This window comes from Apis mellifera, linkage group LG1, assembly GCF_003254395.2.
Source record: "Apis mellifera strain DH4 linkage group LG1, Amel_HAv3.1, whole genome shotgun sequence".
In the NCBI taxonomy this organism is placed as follows: domain Eukaryota; kingdom Metazoa; phylum Arthropoda; class Insecta; order Hymenoptera; family Apidae; genus Apis; species Apis mellifera.
In genome coordinates, this window is record NC_037638.1 from 13,101,122 (window position 1) to 13,119,794 (window position 18,673).

At 26.9% G+C, this 18,673-nt stretch overlaps 1 protein-coding gene across 4 annotated transcripts in view; it reads left to right on the top strand.

Annotated features, from left to right (window-relative positions):
- Positions 1–18,673, top strand: part of LOC725489 (farnesol dehydrogenase) — a 49,653-nt gene that overhangs the window by 9,368 nt on the left and 21,612 nt on the right. For 2 of the 4 annotated variants that reach the window (XM_016917906.2, XM_016917907.2), the window contains exons 3-6: positions 614–740; positions 2,065–2,218; positions 2,508–2,654; positions 3,582–3,738. In XM_016917906.2, the coding sequence (XP_016773395.2) occupies positions 614–740; positions 2,065–2,218; positions 2,508–2,654; positions 3,582–3,626 (473 nt within the window). In that variant the 3' untranslated portion in view covers positions 3,627–3,738. Of the gene's footprint in view, positions 1–613; positions 741–2,064; positions 2,219–2,507; positions 2,655–2,735; positions 2,793–3,581; positions 3,739–18,673 lie in introns of those variants that run through there. The other 2 variants (XM_016917909.2, XM_016917911.2) reach the window with 2 other exon arrangements.

Sequence of the window (18,673 nt, forward strand, 5' to 3'; positions counted from 1 at the left end):
TATTACATAAGACTAATATACTTTCTGCATATTCAATAATGATTCATTATTTTTGATAAACTATTTCTGTCAACTAATGATTAATAATACAATAAAAATACCGTACTTTCAAAAAAGAATTTTAAAGTATTTCCATATAAAAAACAATAGTGTTTACAAGTAAAAAATGAAAATTTAATTTATTAAAAATCTTCATATATATAATTCTTGACAAAGTGACCATTTAAATTTTCACAAAATAAATAGTAATTATTAGAAAAAAAAAAGAAAGAAAGAAAGAAAAAAGAAAAGAAGAAAAATAAATATTTCTGAAGTTTTAGAACTTCAAACACTCAGATTTGACTTTTGTGATTAAAAAAATTAAGTTTCGATCCATCTCTGTCCTTTATTCAAAATATCACTAACTTCTTTTTTCATCACCCTATATGAACGATAAAAAGCATAAGGGTTACTTATACTGGAAAAAGAGACTCGTGGAGGGGAGGCTCGTTACCTTTATACGCTGTGTACAGTTGGTCCATAAGGGACGAGATGGGTCGAGAGTATTACGTTTGGAACCTCGTTCGCCTGCTCGTTGGCGCATTTTAAAAAATTCCATAAATTACACTTGCAGAGAGCGACAGGGCGGCATTCGAAAAGCTGTTAAATATTAATGTCCTCGCGACCGCCATGTGCATCAACCGGGCGGTGCGCTCAATGCGCCAACGAAACGTCGAAGGGCATATTTTCAATATCAACAGGTATTGTTACTCGCGAGCCACGTCTTGTTCGTCGATCGTTCATCCCCTTGCATTTCAACCCCTTCGCGCCCACGTTTTATTTCGTTTGTCCCTTGCAAATTTCGTCGAGTTTACTTTCGTGCTTTGTAATTTACTTGTTAGTTGTCTACGAAATGTTATTTACTTGAGAAAAAATTCTTTTTTGGATATCAAAATGATTTTCAATATTAATTTTTCAATTCAATAATATTTAAGTCTTTTGAAATTATTAGAATAATACGTGTCAAAATTTTTAAAAGAAACAATTATTATAATTTTAAAATTTTTTTTAACATTATTGATAACTATAATAATATATATCTATTTTAGTTATTTTTTTTTGCATATCGTTTAAAATTTTAAAATTTCTTTTAACAATATTGATAACTATAATAATATATATCTATTTTAGTTATTTTTTTTTGCATATCGTATATATTTTGTACATTTAAATTTTTCACAAATACATAAAAAATCAATAAAAAATAAACTCGATAGAATATTCTAATTTTCTTTAAATATCTTTATGTTGCTAGTCGATTATATGATACCTCATTCATATATTGAGTTATATAAAATGACATAACAATATAACGCAATATATAATTTAAAGAAAAATAATTTTCGACTTTCTATTTAAAAATTTTTTTAAGAATTCAATCCTAAAAGTCTTAGAATATTGTAAAAATCATTATCTTCTAACTTTCTTTAAATATCTTTATGTTGCTAGTCGATTATATGATACCTCATTCATATATTGAATTATATAAAATGACATAACAATATAACGCAATATATAATTTAAAGAAAAATAATTTTCGACTTTCTATTTAAAAATTTTTGTAAGAATTCAAAGAATCCTTAAAAGTCTTAGAATATTTCGTAAAAATCATCATCTTCTTCGAGCGTGAACAAAGAATGTTTCAACATTTGTGACGGTCAAGAGTTTCCAGCTATCGTTTCGTTAGCAAACTCGTAAGCTTTATGGAAGCCTTCCATCGGAAGGTTGAACACGGGCGAAAAATGTATGTCAGAGGGGAAGGGAAAAAAAAGACGCTTGCTAGAGGACCGTATTGTTTGAGAAAACGTTCGGAAATTTCCCTTGTCTCTTTTCCAACAAACTAAAAAAGAAGAAAAATAAAAATAAAAAAGAAAAAAATACGAAAGAGCTGAGGGGGGGAAAAAAGAGGATTGACGCTTTTAAGACCGAAACAAACGTTCTAGCTGTTTGCGCTCGAAGTCGATTTGAATAAAATGCCATCCAAAAGGGCGGCCTGTTGAAGAAATTTTTTGTTTCGCACGATAGCGTAATGGGACGTAAAATTCCGACTGTAACCCTTTCGGAAATCGATGGTTATAATGGCTGGAACCTGTACCCGGTTTGCAAACATGCCACTATTACATTAGCGCAGTCAGTAAAACAAGAATTGACAAACATTAAAGCACCGATTCGAGTCACCGTAAGTTTGCGTGGATTCCATCCAGTTGTAAAGGCTTTGGTCAATTTTTCGAAAAGATGTGACATCACCGATTTCAATAACATTAAAATATATGAAGAACATTATTTTGAAAATTTCTTTCGATAAATACGACGAAAGATTTTTCATATTTGATATAAAATCGTTGAAATTGACGAGGAAATAATTTTTCGATAAATTTACCAAGGCTTTTTACTAAGGAGTTTTTAATTTTGATTCTGAAGAAAAGTTCTCTCTTGTTGATTTTAATGTTCTTCGTTTTTGTTCGCAGAATATCAATCCAGGTTTAGTTGAAACGGATATATTCAAACAATTTACTAACCATATAATGGACGTTTTAAAAAGTATGCCGATTCTTAAACCGGAAGATATCGCAAATGCTGTGACCTATGCCCTCAGTTTGCGACCTGAAGTGCAAGTAAGTATAGCTAGCAAGCTGTCAAGTTTCGAATAAGCTGAATTGATTGCTAGAGCTTATTGAATGCAAATTGTTATTCAGATGAGGGAAAAGAACATCATGCAATACCGATGGATTTTATAATATATCAAATTTTTTTTTTCTTATATCTTGGGATAGAAATGATAAAAATTAAAATTTCGTCCAGTATTAATCAATCATTCGATTATAATAAATTTAAAAAATATAATAAATTTTTTTAGTTTAAATGATTAATAATATTAAAGATATTTTAGTCATTAAAATAAAAAATTCTTATTTAAAATTATGTTGTTATATTGTTATAAAGTAAATAAAATAATTAATATTTTTCTATACATTCGATTTTCTATTTGTTATTTTATTTCAGAATTTCAGTTTTTTTTTATGGAAAGAAACAGAAGAAAATACAAAAAACTTAATAAATATTTAATTTAATTTTAGTTATCAGATTTAATGTTTAAATAAAAAAAAATTATTTTGTAATGATTTTAGATTATGATTAAATATATTAAAAAAAATTTTCAAAACTAGAATTTTTTATCATTTTGAATAAATTAAAAACAGCTTGTAAAATAAAAAAATTATTCAATTTTAAGATATAATTTAAAACGATTATATTTATAAATAAAAATAAAAATATGCAATAAAGAATGGAACATTAAAAGAAATAAAATAAATATGTCATATTTATTGAAAAAAAATTCTTAATATTTAAGAAAGAAAATGAAAACAAATTTTGGTTAGTAGTCATTTTCATCTTTTAATTAATTGACCCAAGTGTTTCAATTAAAGTTAAAATAAAGGATTTTTCGTGGCTAACAATTAACAATTAGCAAATAAGATTGAGCAATCAATTCTACACAAAGAATGTAACATGATATAATAAATTCATTGATGAAATTCTAGATTTCCGAGATAACTATTCAACACAGAGACGAAGTTTATTCATAATATATTCACATTACATTTATAATTTTAATTTACATTCAAATTGATTCACATAAAATTCTAGTTTATATAAAAACTTGGTAATATATATAATATCATAATTTATACAATTAATTATGATATATATGTATATTTAAGATATATATAATAGTTTTATATATATATATATATATATATATATATATATATATATAAAGATAATATATGTATATTTATATCAATAAAATTTAATCTCTTGAATAAAGTTTTTATTCTCTTATTTTTAACTTGCATCCTACTGAAACAGCGTATTTCAAAATATGTCTAATATTTTATCTATAATATAACAATCTCTCTAAAAAAAAATTTGGATTTTATTACAATTTTTCGTCCTGCTATTGATATAACCAAACAAAACTTGATTTCTCATGAAAGAATAATATAAAAAGAAAGAATAAAATCTTTTCATTTGAGACTTTGTTTTTTTTTTGTGTTAGTATAATGTTTTTGTGTTTGTGTAATCAAATTTGAAAAATATTTAAACTTGTTAATTTATTAGATATGATAGATAACGATAGATAATATAATAGATAATATAATAGATATATAATAGATAATATAATAGATAGATAATGTAATATAATTGTTACAAACAACTAAATAAATTTACTCATTGACAATATTCATTCGATGAAGAGAAAAATTTTTAATCTTCTCATTGATAAAATAACTAAACTGATTTTAATTGAAAAAAAGAATTATTATTATTCTATGATTTTCTTTATTTATTTTTTTTTATTTCGATTATAACAATTACGTCATATCAACTTATTTACAGAAAAACGAACGACCGATGATTAAAAGAAAAAAAAGAAAATATGGAACATCGTGAAAAAAATTTCTCGTTATCACAAATGATACTTGATCTATTCGTAATCAGACCTATTTACAATTCGCGCGAAACGATCGACATTGGTGTAAGCGTTTCATTTCGAAGCCAGATTACGCGCTATTGATTACAAACTGTGAATTGGCGATACGCAGCCGCGCTATAATTACAAGACCCGTGGCTCCTTAGGATTCAATGATTGATGCTATTATTGGGCTACGTGATCGGACTCTGTATTAATTCGTGAGCAACAGTTGCTAACTACAAGTCTTCCCCCTTAACCAATGATCGGAGGAAGAGGGGGAGGGAGAGTGGGCTATCTCTAATTAGCCGTAATTATCATCGAACAGCGAGAAAGGGGGGGTACGTTCCAAAGCGGGCCCCCCTCTCCATTAAATATTCCGCATACGTGGCCAAAGCATATTTCTTGCGTTGATTAATGCGCAGGCCCAATATAATTTACGTAATGCGTTCGCTAATAGACCGCGGCTCGCGATTTCGTTAAATACACGGGGGGCGCACTCGAAATTTCGATCGCAATTTATCGCGGACGCGGAGGACGTCAAACGTCCACGCATTAATTGACCGATTCACTGCGAGGCCGGTGAAAATTCAATTTCCGCAGGAACAGGACGGAAGCTAATACTCACCGTTAGTTTTCTTTCCAATTTTTTTTTCTTTTTTCTTTTTTCTTTTTTTCTTTTTTTTTTTTTTTTGCGAATCGTGAATGTTTTCGAAAGGAAGTCAAACGGGAGTTTCGTAACGTTGTTGAAAATTTAATTTATTGCGTTAACGTGTTCACTGTTGGATCGGTGGATAGTGATCGATGTAGAAGTTAACGGTATCTCTTTCGTTATATATATATATATATTTTACGTGTATTTTGATTTGTTTGTCTGTGTGTAGATATCAAGATATCAATATGTAAATCAAATCCTTCGATTTTATTTTTATGGAAATCTATGAAATGAAATTTATAATTCATTATGCAGTTGATATTCTTGTTTATTGAAATTTTTATTTAAGACAAAACTTATTATTTGTATTTATGTAATTAAAAATTGTTTTAATAATAATAATGAAAATATATAAATAGTAATACAACAGAATTAATTATATATTATTCGATTCTTAGTATGAAAATAAAAAGAGATAATAATAAATATATTAATGCATTGTAAAAGTTTAAAATAAAAGTTTCTCAATGCCATGATAAGTAACAATATTAATACTAATAATACTAATATATGTTTAACTTTTTGAAATAATTAATTAATATTCACAAAATTTATAACTTAAAAAATATTCTTTTATAAAGATTTTTAGAAATCTAAAATCAGGCACAGAAAGTATACTTTTTTTAGCTTTTCATAAATGCTTGCAACTTCAAAATATGCATTATAAGCAACTTTTGAAATATGAAATTTTAATAGTTTTTTCCATATATTTTGGGATTTTCTGTAAAAATGTTAAATATACCATTCATAGATAATTAAATAAGTTTATATTGATATAAAAAATAAAAATATAAAATTATATTAAAGCAAAGTATAAAATTAATGTATTTCTATTGGAAAAATATATAAATAAATTGAATCGAGTAATTAATTATTACTATTTATTAGTACATTTGATAATAAAAAGTGCGAATGAAAGAATATAAAAAAGAAAAAAAGGACAAAGTTTCACTACGACAGAAGTCGTAAACACTCGATAAGCTTGGATATCAATGTACATTTGCTCAACGATGCACGCAAACTTCCTACAACCAAGGCAAAAACTCACATTGTGCACAGGTTTACCGTCACCCAAGGTATCTCGGTGCACGAGACAGTTAAGGTGTCAAACAACTTCCAACGAGCTTCGAGTAGTTTAGAATTTCGTGCACGGGATGCTCCCAACTTGCACGCTACACTTTTCACGGTTAATAACTTTCCACCTTTTTAGCTGTTTAGTAATCTGTCATAATAAAAATGCGATTTACGAAAAAGTTTTTTATACGCATACAGTAAATTTCTCGCATAGGACGTTTAGTTGAACCCTTTCGTGTTCAACGTCAGAAAGTTTACAAAATTCTGTATTTGACATGAAGTGTCTCTAAAAGGAAAAAAAAAAAAAATGTTTCTCACTCTTTCCTTCTCTTATACCCTTGCTATGTATGAAACTTCAATAAAGATTTATTTCAACTGTACATATTGATTTTATAAATAATTCAAAATGTAATTCAAATGCAAATATGAAATCGATGTTATATACGTGTTTGTGTGTACACGCATACGTGTATAGATGTTATAATAAAAGCAATTGGAAATCGATTTTTGGTAATTATTTATTTTTCCAGAAAAATAGAAAAATATTCCGACATCTTTATTCTTTCTTCGATTTAATTTCGTTTAAACAATTTCGTAATTATGTATGATATTATTATGAAAGAATTTCTTACATCGAATGAAATTTGTGAATTTTACGATAAAAATTCAAGAATCATTATGTTATAGAGCTTTCTAATTAAATTATTAAATTTTTTAACGCTTCAAACACTTCATAAACAGAATTGAGAATCAAAGCGAATCCATTATATCGTGACTTGATTAAACTATGCTATTCCCACAAGATGCAAAAAATTTCACGATCGATACGCGATATGGAAATTTTTCGCGGCCTTGCGAAATTCCTGTTAAATTTTATAGACCTCCTGTGATTCTTTCACCGTTACATCAACGATATTTCCAATCATCGATCTTTTTTATTATTAAAAAAAGAGAGGGAGGGGGGGAGGTGAAGGAATCAATGAACAATTTCTATTTTTCCAATGCCGATCGTTGTATCTCCATTCCAGCAGAAATTCGATAGAAAATTTTATTGGATTCAAATTAATACAAAATCAATTATAATCATACAATTATATATATATATACATATAATTGTAAGAATCTTTCAATTTTATTTTTGTAATAATATATGAACTCACACTTGTATCTTGTATGCAATATTAGTATAACGCTATTCATACAATTCTACCATTTTGAAAATACAGATAACGATGGTAAATGTTATGAGAGAGCATATCATATTCTAATTTGATAATATAGTTGTTTGTAAACAATGCTGAGAGCAAAAGTAGAGATAAAATAACTGTAAAGATGAGGATTTGAGATTTTAAGTTCTACATAAGATAAAGATTATCAAAATATTTTCGATAATTACTTAAAAAGTGGATTTCATCTTTAATTTTTGAATACACGTAGAATATTTACAATAATGTTTTTCTATAAATGTAATGTTGTTTGACTTTAATTAAATAAAAAAGTGATTTTTATTTTGCACACGTATATTTATGTGCATTAGCATGCAATTTATCAATTATCATGGCGGCCGGCATTCAAAAGAAACATATCACGTGTGAGATAATTACTCACTTAGAATCTATTTATAGAATTTGCGTATCCAACGAAAAGAATCAAGATATTTCAAGCGCATTGTCTAGCGCAAAATCTATGAAGAAGTAATTTTTTGATTAACTTTTATTATCAAATGTTATGCTGCACATGAAATATTTATAAATAATATTTATAAATAAAATAATGATTTCATACTGACTTATACATTGTCACGAACATAATATATATAAATAAAAATTCATAATGTAATAGTGACAATTTTTTGCAAAAGCATATTGAAAATTAAAATTAAACGACGGTTACACGTAAAAAAAAATTATTTTAAGCATTGATTTCTACAATAATATATTCAAAAATCATCATAATATATTCAGAAATCGAAGATGATATTTATTTTAATTTTTTTAAATACAATATTGTCTCGAAATAAACAACAATCGTTTGGTTCAACATAAACATATCATTATCTTCACTTTTTTGTTTAAAGTTGTAAAGTGAGAGATTGGAAAACGAATAAAAGATCCGTAAAAGCCACAAATCTTTACTTTATTTAAAATTCTTTTAATAACAAAATGGATAACATTCTATTCTTCTCTAAAGATTGACGTTATTGCTCGATTGATCATTTTATAATTTAACGCTATTTCTCCTATGTAAAAACAAATCTGAATAATATATTTGATCCATAAAAGTAATTACCATTTGTTTATTTCGAATGATATTATATCAATACTGTAATTACTGAATTTAAAACACAAAATGGCCAATAATAACGTAGGAAAATAAAAAAGTGGACATTGTACGTCACTATATTATATGATTTTATTGAACGATTTTATTTCTCATCCTAGAATTACACGATACAATAACTATAATCGATTTCATACTATTCTCTAACCTTATTACTAATTATTTCCTCTCATATATTGGCGAAATGAGGAATAATAATAAAAAGGAAAAATTTTGAAATAACATTGTATCATCATACTAGTTTTTGTCTCATTGGATAAAGGTAACTATTGAACAATATGTTAAATTAATTCATATATTTTTCAATCTATTTCATTGATCACTTTCCACGTCTAGGAAAAAGACACCAGTATTTTGCCAAACAATTTGGCGATGTGAAAAATTGGAAAAAAAAAAAAACGAGGACGAAGTCGCAAGAAATCGGATACTGCACTAAAGAATGATAAAAATGATCGATAAAGTCGTCTTATCCTGCGGCCGCCGCGGATCCGGCATTTAGGAATTTATATTAAAATATGTAAATTTATCGATGCGGGCATATTTGAAAACAGATAAATTATGCCGGCCATGTATCGCGTTCCCATGGTAAAATATATCGACGCCGGGGACGCGGAGCGTTGGAGGGGGCCAACGGAAGCGGAGTTCCTCGCATAACGGCACGTTCTGTCGTCCGGCAGAAATACAATTTATGACGATCATTGTGTAACGATCATAAATTATCTTGTTATTTACGTTCCCGTCCACTGCTGATTTTCTCGTCTCTCGTATTTCTTTCGCCATTTTCGTGCCATCCGCGATTCATCGATCTCGAAAATTAGTCGATTTTCGAGATCGAAAAGCGCGCCAAGATCGGTATTAAATCGATTATCGAAAGACGTTAGTTAATTGTTGTTTCGATTTTGTTACTAATTTAATTTTAATTTGTTTGAAATTTCACTTTAGTGATAGGATTAAGTTGTAAGAATGCGCTTATCTGTTCAATATGCTTGTAAATCAAATCTAACTCAAGAGATTCGAATATTATTAGTAAGGTATAATGAATATATGTAATAATTGAATTACGAAAGACAGAAAAATATATTTTATTGAATTCTTATAACAAATTTAAAAAAAATTATATAAAATTATAAATAAACAGAGTTTAGTTTTCAATACAATTTCATTGAAAACGGAAAAATATAATATTCTAAAAAATAATATTATTTTACAAGATGCACATGTCATTTTTTAATTTTAAATTAACGATTAAATCAATGCATGAAAATTATAACAAAATAATTTTCAAAGACAGCTAAAAAAATTGATTTTAAACGAGCGAAGAGTTTCTAATAAAACCATATTTTTCTCAACATGTATACAATCCTATTACCATTATCCAATTCCAGAAAGATTCAATCCAATCTCATTCGTAACTATTCGAAATGCATTTTTCGTGTTATTTCCAATTGTTTCTGTTTGACGTACTTTCGAGGAAACAAAAACAAATATCGATGTTTAATTTTTCTGTAACATGAAACGCAACAGAGAGCACTGTCACGAAGTGATGCGACGATTTCCTGATGACGAAGGAGAAAAAAAGGTATAAGTTATTGCATTACAGAATATGGAGAAAGAGATAGATAGATAGATAAATAGAGAAAAGAGAAAGAGAGAGAGATAGAGATTCAGTTATCGTAAAATAAATTAAAGTCTGTAAAGGTTGGTTAGTTTACCAAAACCAAAGGTAAACGTATCTCGAGGGTAAGCTCGAGATGCGTGCAAGATTCGTATCATCCGATTTGCGAGACGATGTTTTTTGCTAACCCGAAGACTTTTTAATTCTTGATAAATGTTAAAAGCTTTTAAGCTTCGCCGTTTCTTATTTACGCTTTACCATCCTTACCGGCTTTAGAAATATTTTCAACGTTTTTGTAAACATCCCCCTGAATATTTTACATTTTCGAAAAAGGAATAACCTTGTACGATTTGGTTATTTATCCTGAGGCAACGTTTTTTCAACTTACTGAGGAGATATTTGATATAAATGGTTATAACTTGTGTGCAAGTTTCTCGTTTAGATTACTTGTGTGATAACCGAACGGGACGAATGGGAGACAGACAAGTCTCGAGGAGGCTCTTTAACTTAACGTTAACTAGGTTCGTTGTTTAATAACTAGGATACACCGTGAATTCTAAATACCGTGCATTATCAAACTCTAAAGTGGAACTTTCTGAAAACTCTAGAGGTTTAGTTCGTAGACTTGCTGAAATAGCCACTGATGATTTCATCCCGACGAGGATTGTTTGTAATCCACGTGGCGTGGTAGAAATAAAAGGAAACAGGAAGTACGTTTCATTCTTGGATAGCTAGTTCTCTTTATCTATCCAGAGGCATGAATATACAATTTCGATAACTTAAACTAAAAGTTTATATTTTTAAATGTACATGATATAAGAGGAGAATTATCAGAAATCAATATTTTTGAGATGTCAATATTTAATCCACATCGAGCATAAAAATTAATATTCGTTCTGTGTTTTTATTCAAAAATAAAGAATTTATACATTACACAACGGAAATAGAAATTTAATCGATATACATGTATTAGAGTTACTTATACTAGTATTGTTTTGTTAAATGTGTTCATAAATTTTTTATTTTGATTTTTTGAACATAGAGATTTTCTTGCTAGTTAATTAAATTTGATCCGATTTAATTGCAAATTAGATAAAAACAAGATTACTCATCTCACGTCAACGTCATGTAACAATGTTACTTTTAATCAATAATCGATCGATTGATCTTAAAATTAATATTTTAAAAATAAACGATTCTTAATTAATCTTTTGTAATTTTTTTTTTCTAATTAATTTTCAATTTATTCTTGTAACGAAAAGATAAAATATATAAAAAATTTCATACGTTTTTTCATAAAATTCAATAACCATATTTTCTACATATATATTTCAGTCAATATAACAATTACAAAAACACAATTATAATACAAATATAATGTATTTGTATTATATCAATATTATACCAATTACAATTAAAAAATAATAAATGAAATAATAAATGAAAACCATTAGGAAAAATTCATTTATCGATTTTCTGTTTTTAATATGATTTAATAAAAATACATTCCTTTAACATATTAAAATTAATAAAATGAAAAACTTCCAAAAATTTCCAAATTATAACTATTTAAATCATAAATAAACGTAACTAAACGACGAATCCAAAATTAAAAAATAGATCTATTAAATTTTTTCCTATGATCTTCATTTATTATAGCATTTACATATTATTTAATTAAGTTAAAGTACGATAGATTTCATGTCATTTAAGATAATATCTTTATACCAAAAATTGATACTAAAAATGAAATGCAAACTTAATAAAAAAAAAAAAAAAGAAGCTTCATTGGAATGTAATTACCGTAAATATTTTCGATTGCATTGGTTAAATTTCCCCACAACTCGAATGTTGAAATTTCTGAAACGATTAAATGTAGGAAACCAGCGATATCGAGGTAATGGCATGTCAGTTTTTCGCGACAAGTTTTGACCGATAATTGGACTCGCTTTCAGAAATCGACGTAAACGAACGACAGCGAGAAACATGTCGTGTCGGTGAACTGAAATTAATTGCGCCTAAACACGTTTCGTTCGTATTTATAATGCCGCCTCTGTGTGTATACTACTCTATTATCGAGTTGTAAGTTTCCGCAGATTCCGCGAATTCCTCAATTTGCAAGAACCACCTTCCCTTCTCGGGGACAAACATACCGATTTAAGTTCCTTAAATGCGTTCGTAACTGTTTCTGACAGCCAACGCTCAACCCTCCCGCCTCCCTCCCCCTCCATGCTACTGTTGTTTGACCGCGTTTCATCTCTCGGTTCTCCGACAGTCGTAAGTCTCGAAAGGTTTTCAAGCAAACTTGTTGAAACTCTTTAGGCAATTAACGGATGCAAGAGTTTAACGTTTCATAAAATTGAAAATGGATTATTTTAGAATTGTCGACAATTCATTCCACCTATTATATAGTTTTAGAATTATTTCAATTTAAATACAAACTCTCAAAGACCTTGTCATCTTTTGATTTTGTTGGGCTATATCTTCTAACATTCATATATTTTTTTTCTTTCTTTTAATTTATTCTTTCTTTTTAAGTCTTATTCTTTCTAAGTCATCTCACATACATATTTTTAAGCACAAAATCAGTATCAGTATATATTTTCAAAATCAATGTATTTTCTATTATAAATGTTCAATATGACAAGTATTTTTATTCACTCTCATCAATAATTTATTTTAAATATTTGCTTCTTTTTTTTTTTTTAGATGATTAATTAAATATTTACTAGGCAATTAATTAATATAAAAATGTAAGAAAGTAATATAGATCTATAATAATATATATATGTTGAAAGTTTATTAATTTTTATAAATTATATTATTTATGTATTATTATATAGATTTATTAATAAATTTATTCGTTAAAATTTTTGAAAGATTAATTTTAGAAATAAATCTAAAAATTGGCACACAAAAATATCGGTTAAATCTTATTTATTAAGTTATTAAACGATTGAAGTTACGTTAATCAGGGAAACAGAAATAAAGTGAGATAATTTTTTAATTGTCTTGCTACGTCATACAAATTTAGATTACTTATATTATATATCTATATTATATATCTAAAAAATAAAACAATTTTATATTTATTCAACAATTTTTATGTTTGTTTTGATCTTTAAAATTAAAAATGTTCTATAAATATATGAATATCTTATATAATACTTTATAATTTATCCGATTTGAAGCAAAAATATATGTATACTGTAATAGATCAATTGTTCAATCGATGAATTGTCAATCAAATCACATCTATAAATATCACGATGTCAGCGATTCAAAAGTAACCAAAAATTCTGATCCCCTTGGTAATATATTTGTTAGGATGAATATACAGATGTGAGACTAAATTTGTCAAATAAATCGTAAAGCTATAACGTGTAGATATACATGTTTCTCTCCCTTTTCGACGATTTGTGTATCCAATGTTTATTTTCTCTTTTTTTATTTATTTTTTTCAAGTTTGCAGTGACATCAGTGTTTATATTGGATATATTTCGTCAGTGATCGATATCGTTTCCTGTATAAGAGATAGATCATTATAGATTCTATTTCGTTCGTCAAAGCATTTTAGATTAATAATAATTATTTATATTTTTCAAATAAATATACAAAGAATATTGAAAAGTTAGGTAAATAAATAATTAAGTTAATTTAAAAATAATTTTTCAACTGCGATAGAAAATCTTTGCATAATCTTGCGAGATTTCTTTCTTTTTCACGTAATAAAAAAATACTTTAAAGAAGTAAAATTAATATTAATTAATTAATTCTTAAAATTTCAATGTATTTTCGTTTTTTAAAACATAATCTTTCATTTTAAATATATATATATTCAGATTTTAATTCTCTATCATTTTATCGTAAAAAATATTTTCAAATGGAATTCGAAATATTAAAAGAAATATTATAAATTTTGAAAGTTGATTCTCTTAAAGAATTTATTTATAAAAAAAAAATTTCAGTTATCTAACTGATTATTCTATACATTCATACAAATTTTCATTAAAATCAAACTTTTCGAATTAGATACATTCTTTTTAATGGTGTAATTACAAAATATTTTGTAACTAAATGTATCCACGATCAATGATCAAATACGAACAAACAATTATCGTTTGTACTTGCCTTTTATATCACATTTTCAATTATATGTATATCCATCTATATATATATAAAATCTATTACTATCTTTCATATTATAAATTTTCGGGAAAAAAAACTTTAATAAAGCTCGACATGGTATTTATTTACCGACTGAAAAACCATTCGTTTGCATTAGGCTATCCGCCATTATTTGCTATTTACGAGCATGTCCCGACTATATTTCCTCGTCGCGTTCAGCCCAATTTCTGCCGCGTTCCCCTTTGAAAATGGTGCCCGCGCAAAGTGCAGCGCCATAGCAAATTGGATTAGCGTTACTACTCCATCGTGCCTCCACCCTCTCGTTCCTCTTCACCCTTGTGAAACCTCATTCCATCCTTTCCATGGACCGCATCGAACACCGTGCATTCAGTGGCTTCGCTGCGGCGCACCGACCTCGTTCGCCACTCGCACGTCTAAGAATCTGTTGCAGTTGGACACGCCGAGCGATTTGTGGCTACCGTTGGCGTTTTCTCGTTGGTCCAGATTCGCGTGGACACTTGAGGGTCGAAATAGGAAGATGGAATTAAATGGAAGAATTGGGAATTATAATGGCTACAAAAAATATTTACACGTTATTATTTATGAATTATGTTAATTAGATTTATGTGTATCGTTATATTTCATATCACGTTTCAAATATATTCATATAATATCGTATAATGTTTATTATCCAATCATTTAATAGTTTTATGAGTCTGAAAAAATTTAATATTGCGAAAATGGAATATGGACTTTGATAAGAAAAATTTATTTCGAAAAATAGAAACATGAGCAGATAATTTTATATAGCCATTAGATTTGTGCTATTGAAATTTAATTTTTGATATAATGATACATATAAATATTGCAATGTAATTATAAATAATATAATATAAATATGTAATATAGTGATATTAAAATTAAAAAATATTTCAAAAAATAATGATAATCAATTTGACTAAAATATATATATATATATATATATATATATATATATATATATATATTTATATATATATATATATATATTTATATATATATATATAAATATGTATATATAATGTTTGGAATAAGAAGACATGAACAGATAATTTTATATAGCCATTAGATTTGTGCTATTGAAATTTAATTTTTGATATAATGATATTGCAATGTAATTATAAATAATATAATATAAATATCGTGATATTAAAAATATTTCAAAAAATAATGATAATCGATTTGACTAAAAAATATATATACGTACATGTTCAATGTTTGGAATAAGAAGAAAAGAAATCAAAAAAAAAAAAAAAGAAAGATAATCGTGACATTTAACTCTATCATAATTATGTTATAATGAGTTTAATTTCCAACAAATGATAAATTATGGATAGAGAGATTAAAAGAAATAAAAAGAAATTAAAAATAGTGTTAGTTATCAATTTTGATTCTCTTTTTCATTTAATAATTCAAACATAATATTGTCTGATTGCAATGAATAATAATAGCATGAAATAAATATTACATTCCAATCATAGCGATATCGATACGATATCATTTATTAATCCCTTCACTTTGCGAAGAGATTAATGCGATATCTAATTCATCGCGCAAAACCAAATATCATTTATCCCATAGAAGTGATTCCATACTACAGTTAGTTAATTCATACATGTTATTACAAATATCGCTTCAATTTATGAATATTTCTGATTTACGAATAAAGACTTACTTCAAAATTAGATCTGATTGCGAAATGTCTGGAAGGGAGGCGAAGCGAGAGAAAACCAATGATGGGAAGTGCAGAAAGGGGCTTTGAGCTCAAATCGAAAAGGAGGTCACGAAAAGGATTTAGACAAGGTTGGTTGAAGGTAACGATAGGTTCGTTAGCGGAAGCACTGGCAGTGCAAACATGCACGCTTTAACTGGTACGTACGCCAATGTAGCGTCAGATTTGAAATGATTCGCGGTGTAACACGAACGTGCATGTAATGCGACCAAAATTTATGTTTCTCTTTCCATTCTGGAAATAATTTGATTTGAGTTCCTTTTATGGATTCCAATTACAGTTACTTTTATTTTCCAATTACATTTTAAAATAAAAGATTTGTTTTAAATTATGTGAAATATATGTTACTTTGAAAGATGAGAAAACTTGGAGATATTTTTATTAAAATTTTCTATAACTATAATTTTCAGATTTAAGATGAAATTTGCTTGATAAGATCAAAAGATTAATTGCTTAACAATTTCTTTATTAAAATTGTTTACAACTACAATTTCGAAATTTAAATGTTTATGAATTATATATATATATATATATAATTTTGATAAGATTGACTGTTTTGAGATTTCTTTTTTACTATTATAATAAGATATTTTTTTCGATTAAAATAAAAAATTTTATTTTTTTTATAATATTTTACAAAATTTCAATATTAAAATCATTGAAATATATTTAATATAACATAAACAAGTTTCATCGAAAAAAATTAATATAATTTATTGCATAAGAAATCTTTTATGAATTTGGAGTTTTTATTATAATATGTCTTTTATGATATAAGATTTAATATTGATGTTAATGTAATTTCAACATTAGATTTTAGAAAAATTTATAAGAAATTTTAATAATTTCAATTTGTATTTTTTTTTTTTTTTCTAAAAATTTCTACAACTTGGAACTCTAAGCATTAAATATATAGATAGTCATTTAAGATTATAAAATTTATTATTTTGTTATGTTCATATTAAAATTGTTCAACTACAATTTCAAGAGTTAAATATCTTATAATTATATCCTTAGAAGCCGAACCTTAAATTAAAAATCTGAATCAAAAATCTAAAATGAAAATCGAAGCTCGAAGCAACGTCCCAATTTCCATTCGAGATTTCCTCCATATCTCTATCCGCCATAAAAATCTTAAGAGACCAGTCTGAAAATTGCCGTATACAGATAACGGTTGGTTGCCGGCAGAATGAATAGAAATATGTCGCGGATAAGTTTGCCCGCGGCTTGCTACCGACTAAACTTAAGGAATAACTTTTCATTTTTTCTCTTCCTTTTCTTCTTCTTCTTCTTCTTTTTCTTCTTTTTTTTCCCTTTCTTTTTTTTTCCGTTTTTTTTAATCGTGCTCACACGATGCCCCGAAGGCACTTGTTCCCCATCTTTATGCTTCATGCGATAGAACCTTAATACAACACGCGCATGCAAAGGATAGTGGGTGTAGATGCAGGTGGGCAGACCGCGTATTCCGCTCACCCACTTGGGTAATACGATTTAAACCAACCGCGTTATCTTGCCATCCCCGAAATCACCCCCTTGGATCTTCCACCGACGTTTTGCCTTGCTACGTGCACCTCTTTGGACTATCCCTTAAACTTAATCCGTAGTTGCGAAATTGTGAGCCGGCCAACCTCGTACTTACCTCCCTTGTGAACTACACTCGCGAATTTAATCGCGCGTTGCGTTCGCTGTGACTTGGAAATCTATTTGTTGGAAAAATCGATTAGCTCTTCTTTTTATTTTCTTTTTTTTTTTTTTAATTTTTTTGACATTTGGTCAATGTATATTTTGAAGGATAGTTAAGTAGAAACAGATTTGATTCGGAAGAAAAAGAAATTTGAACGAATAAGTATTATTCTATTAAATCAAAAGTAAACAAATATTATTATATTTATTTAAAGAGATTGAACAAAATTAAAAAAATTATATATTTAGTAGAAATACAGTATATTTGAGATATCAGTTTAAGACGAATATAAAATTATTGTTGGAAATAAATAAAATTATATAAAATTATAGGAAAAATAATAAATTATTATATTTTATATACTTTGAATAATATTAAAAAAGGAAAAGAATCTAAAATTTTTGTTTAATTTAAAAAAATTCTCTTTTGCACAATATAAAAATAATATTAGATAAATATTGATTTCCAAAATTATTTATAATAGTTACAAACATAACTTCTAATTATAATCAATTATAATATATTTGCATATATTCTTATTTCGCATATGAATTGCATTTTTCTATATTCAAATTAAATAGTGAGGATTAAAAATCATTTATAATTAATAACTTAATATTATGGATTTCTATTAACTTTTTTAATTAACATTAATTAAATCAATGTTTTTTAAATTTTTTCAAATCGTATACTCTTGAAACTGACACTTCATGTTTGTGTAAAAATCAGAATTATGGAATTAATAAAGCATTATAATGTACATTATACAATAAAAAAAAAATATAAATATTAAAAATTTTTTTAATCAAATTTTCTATAAATATAATTTTCAT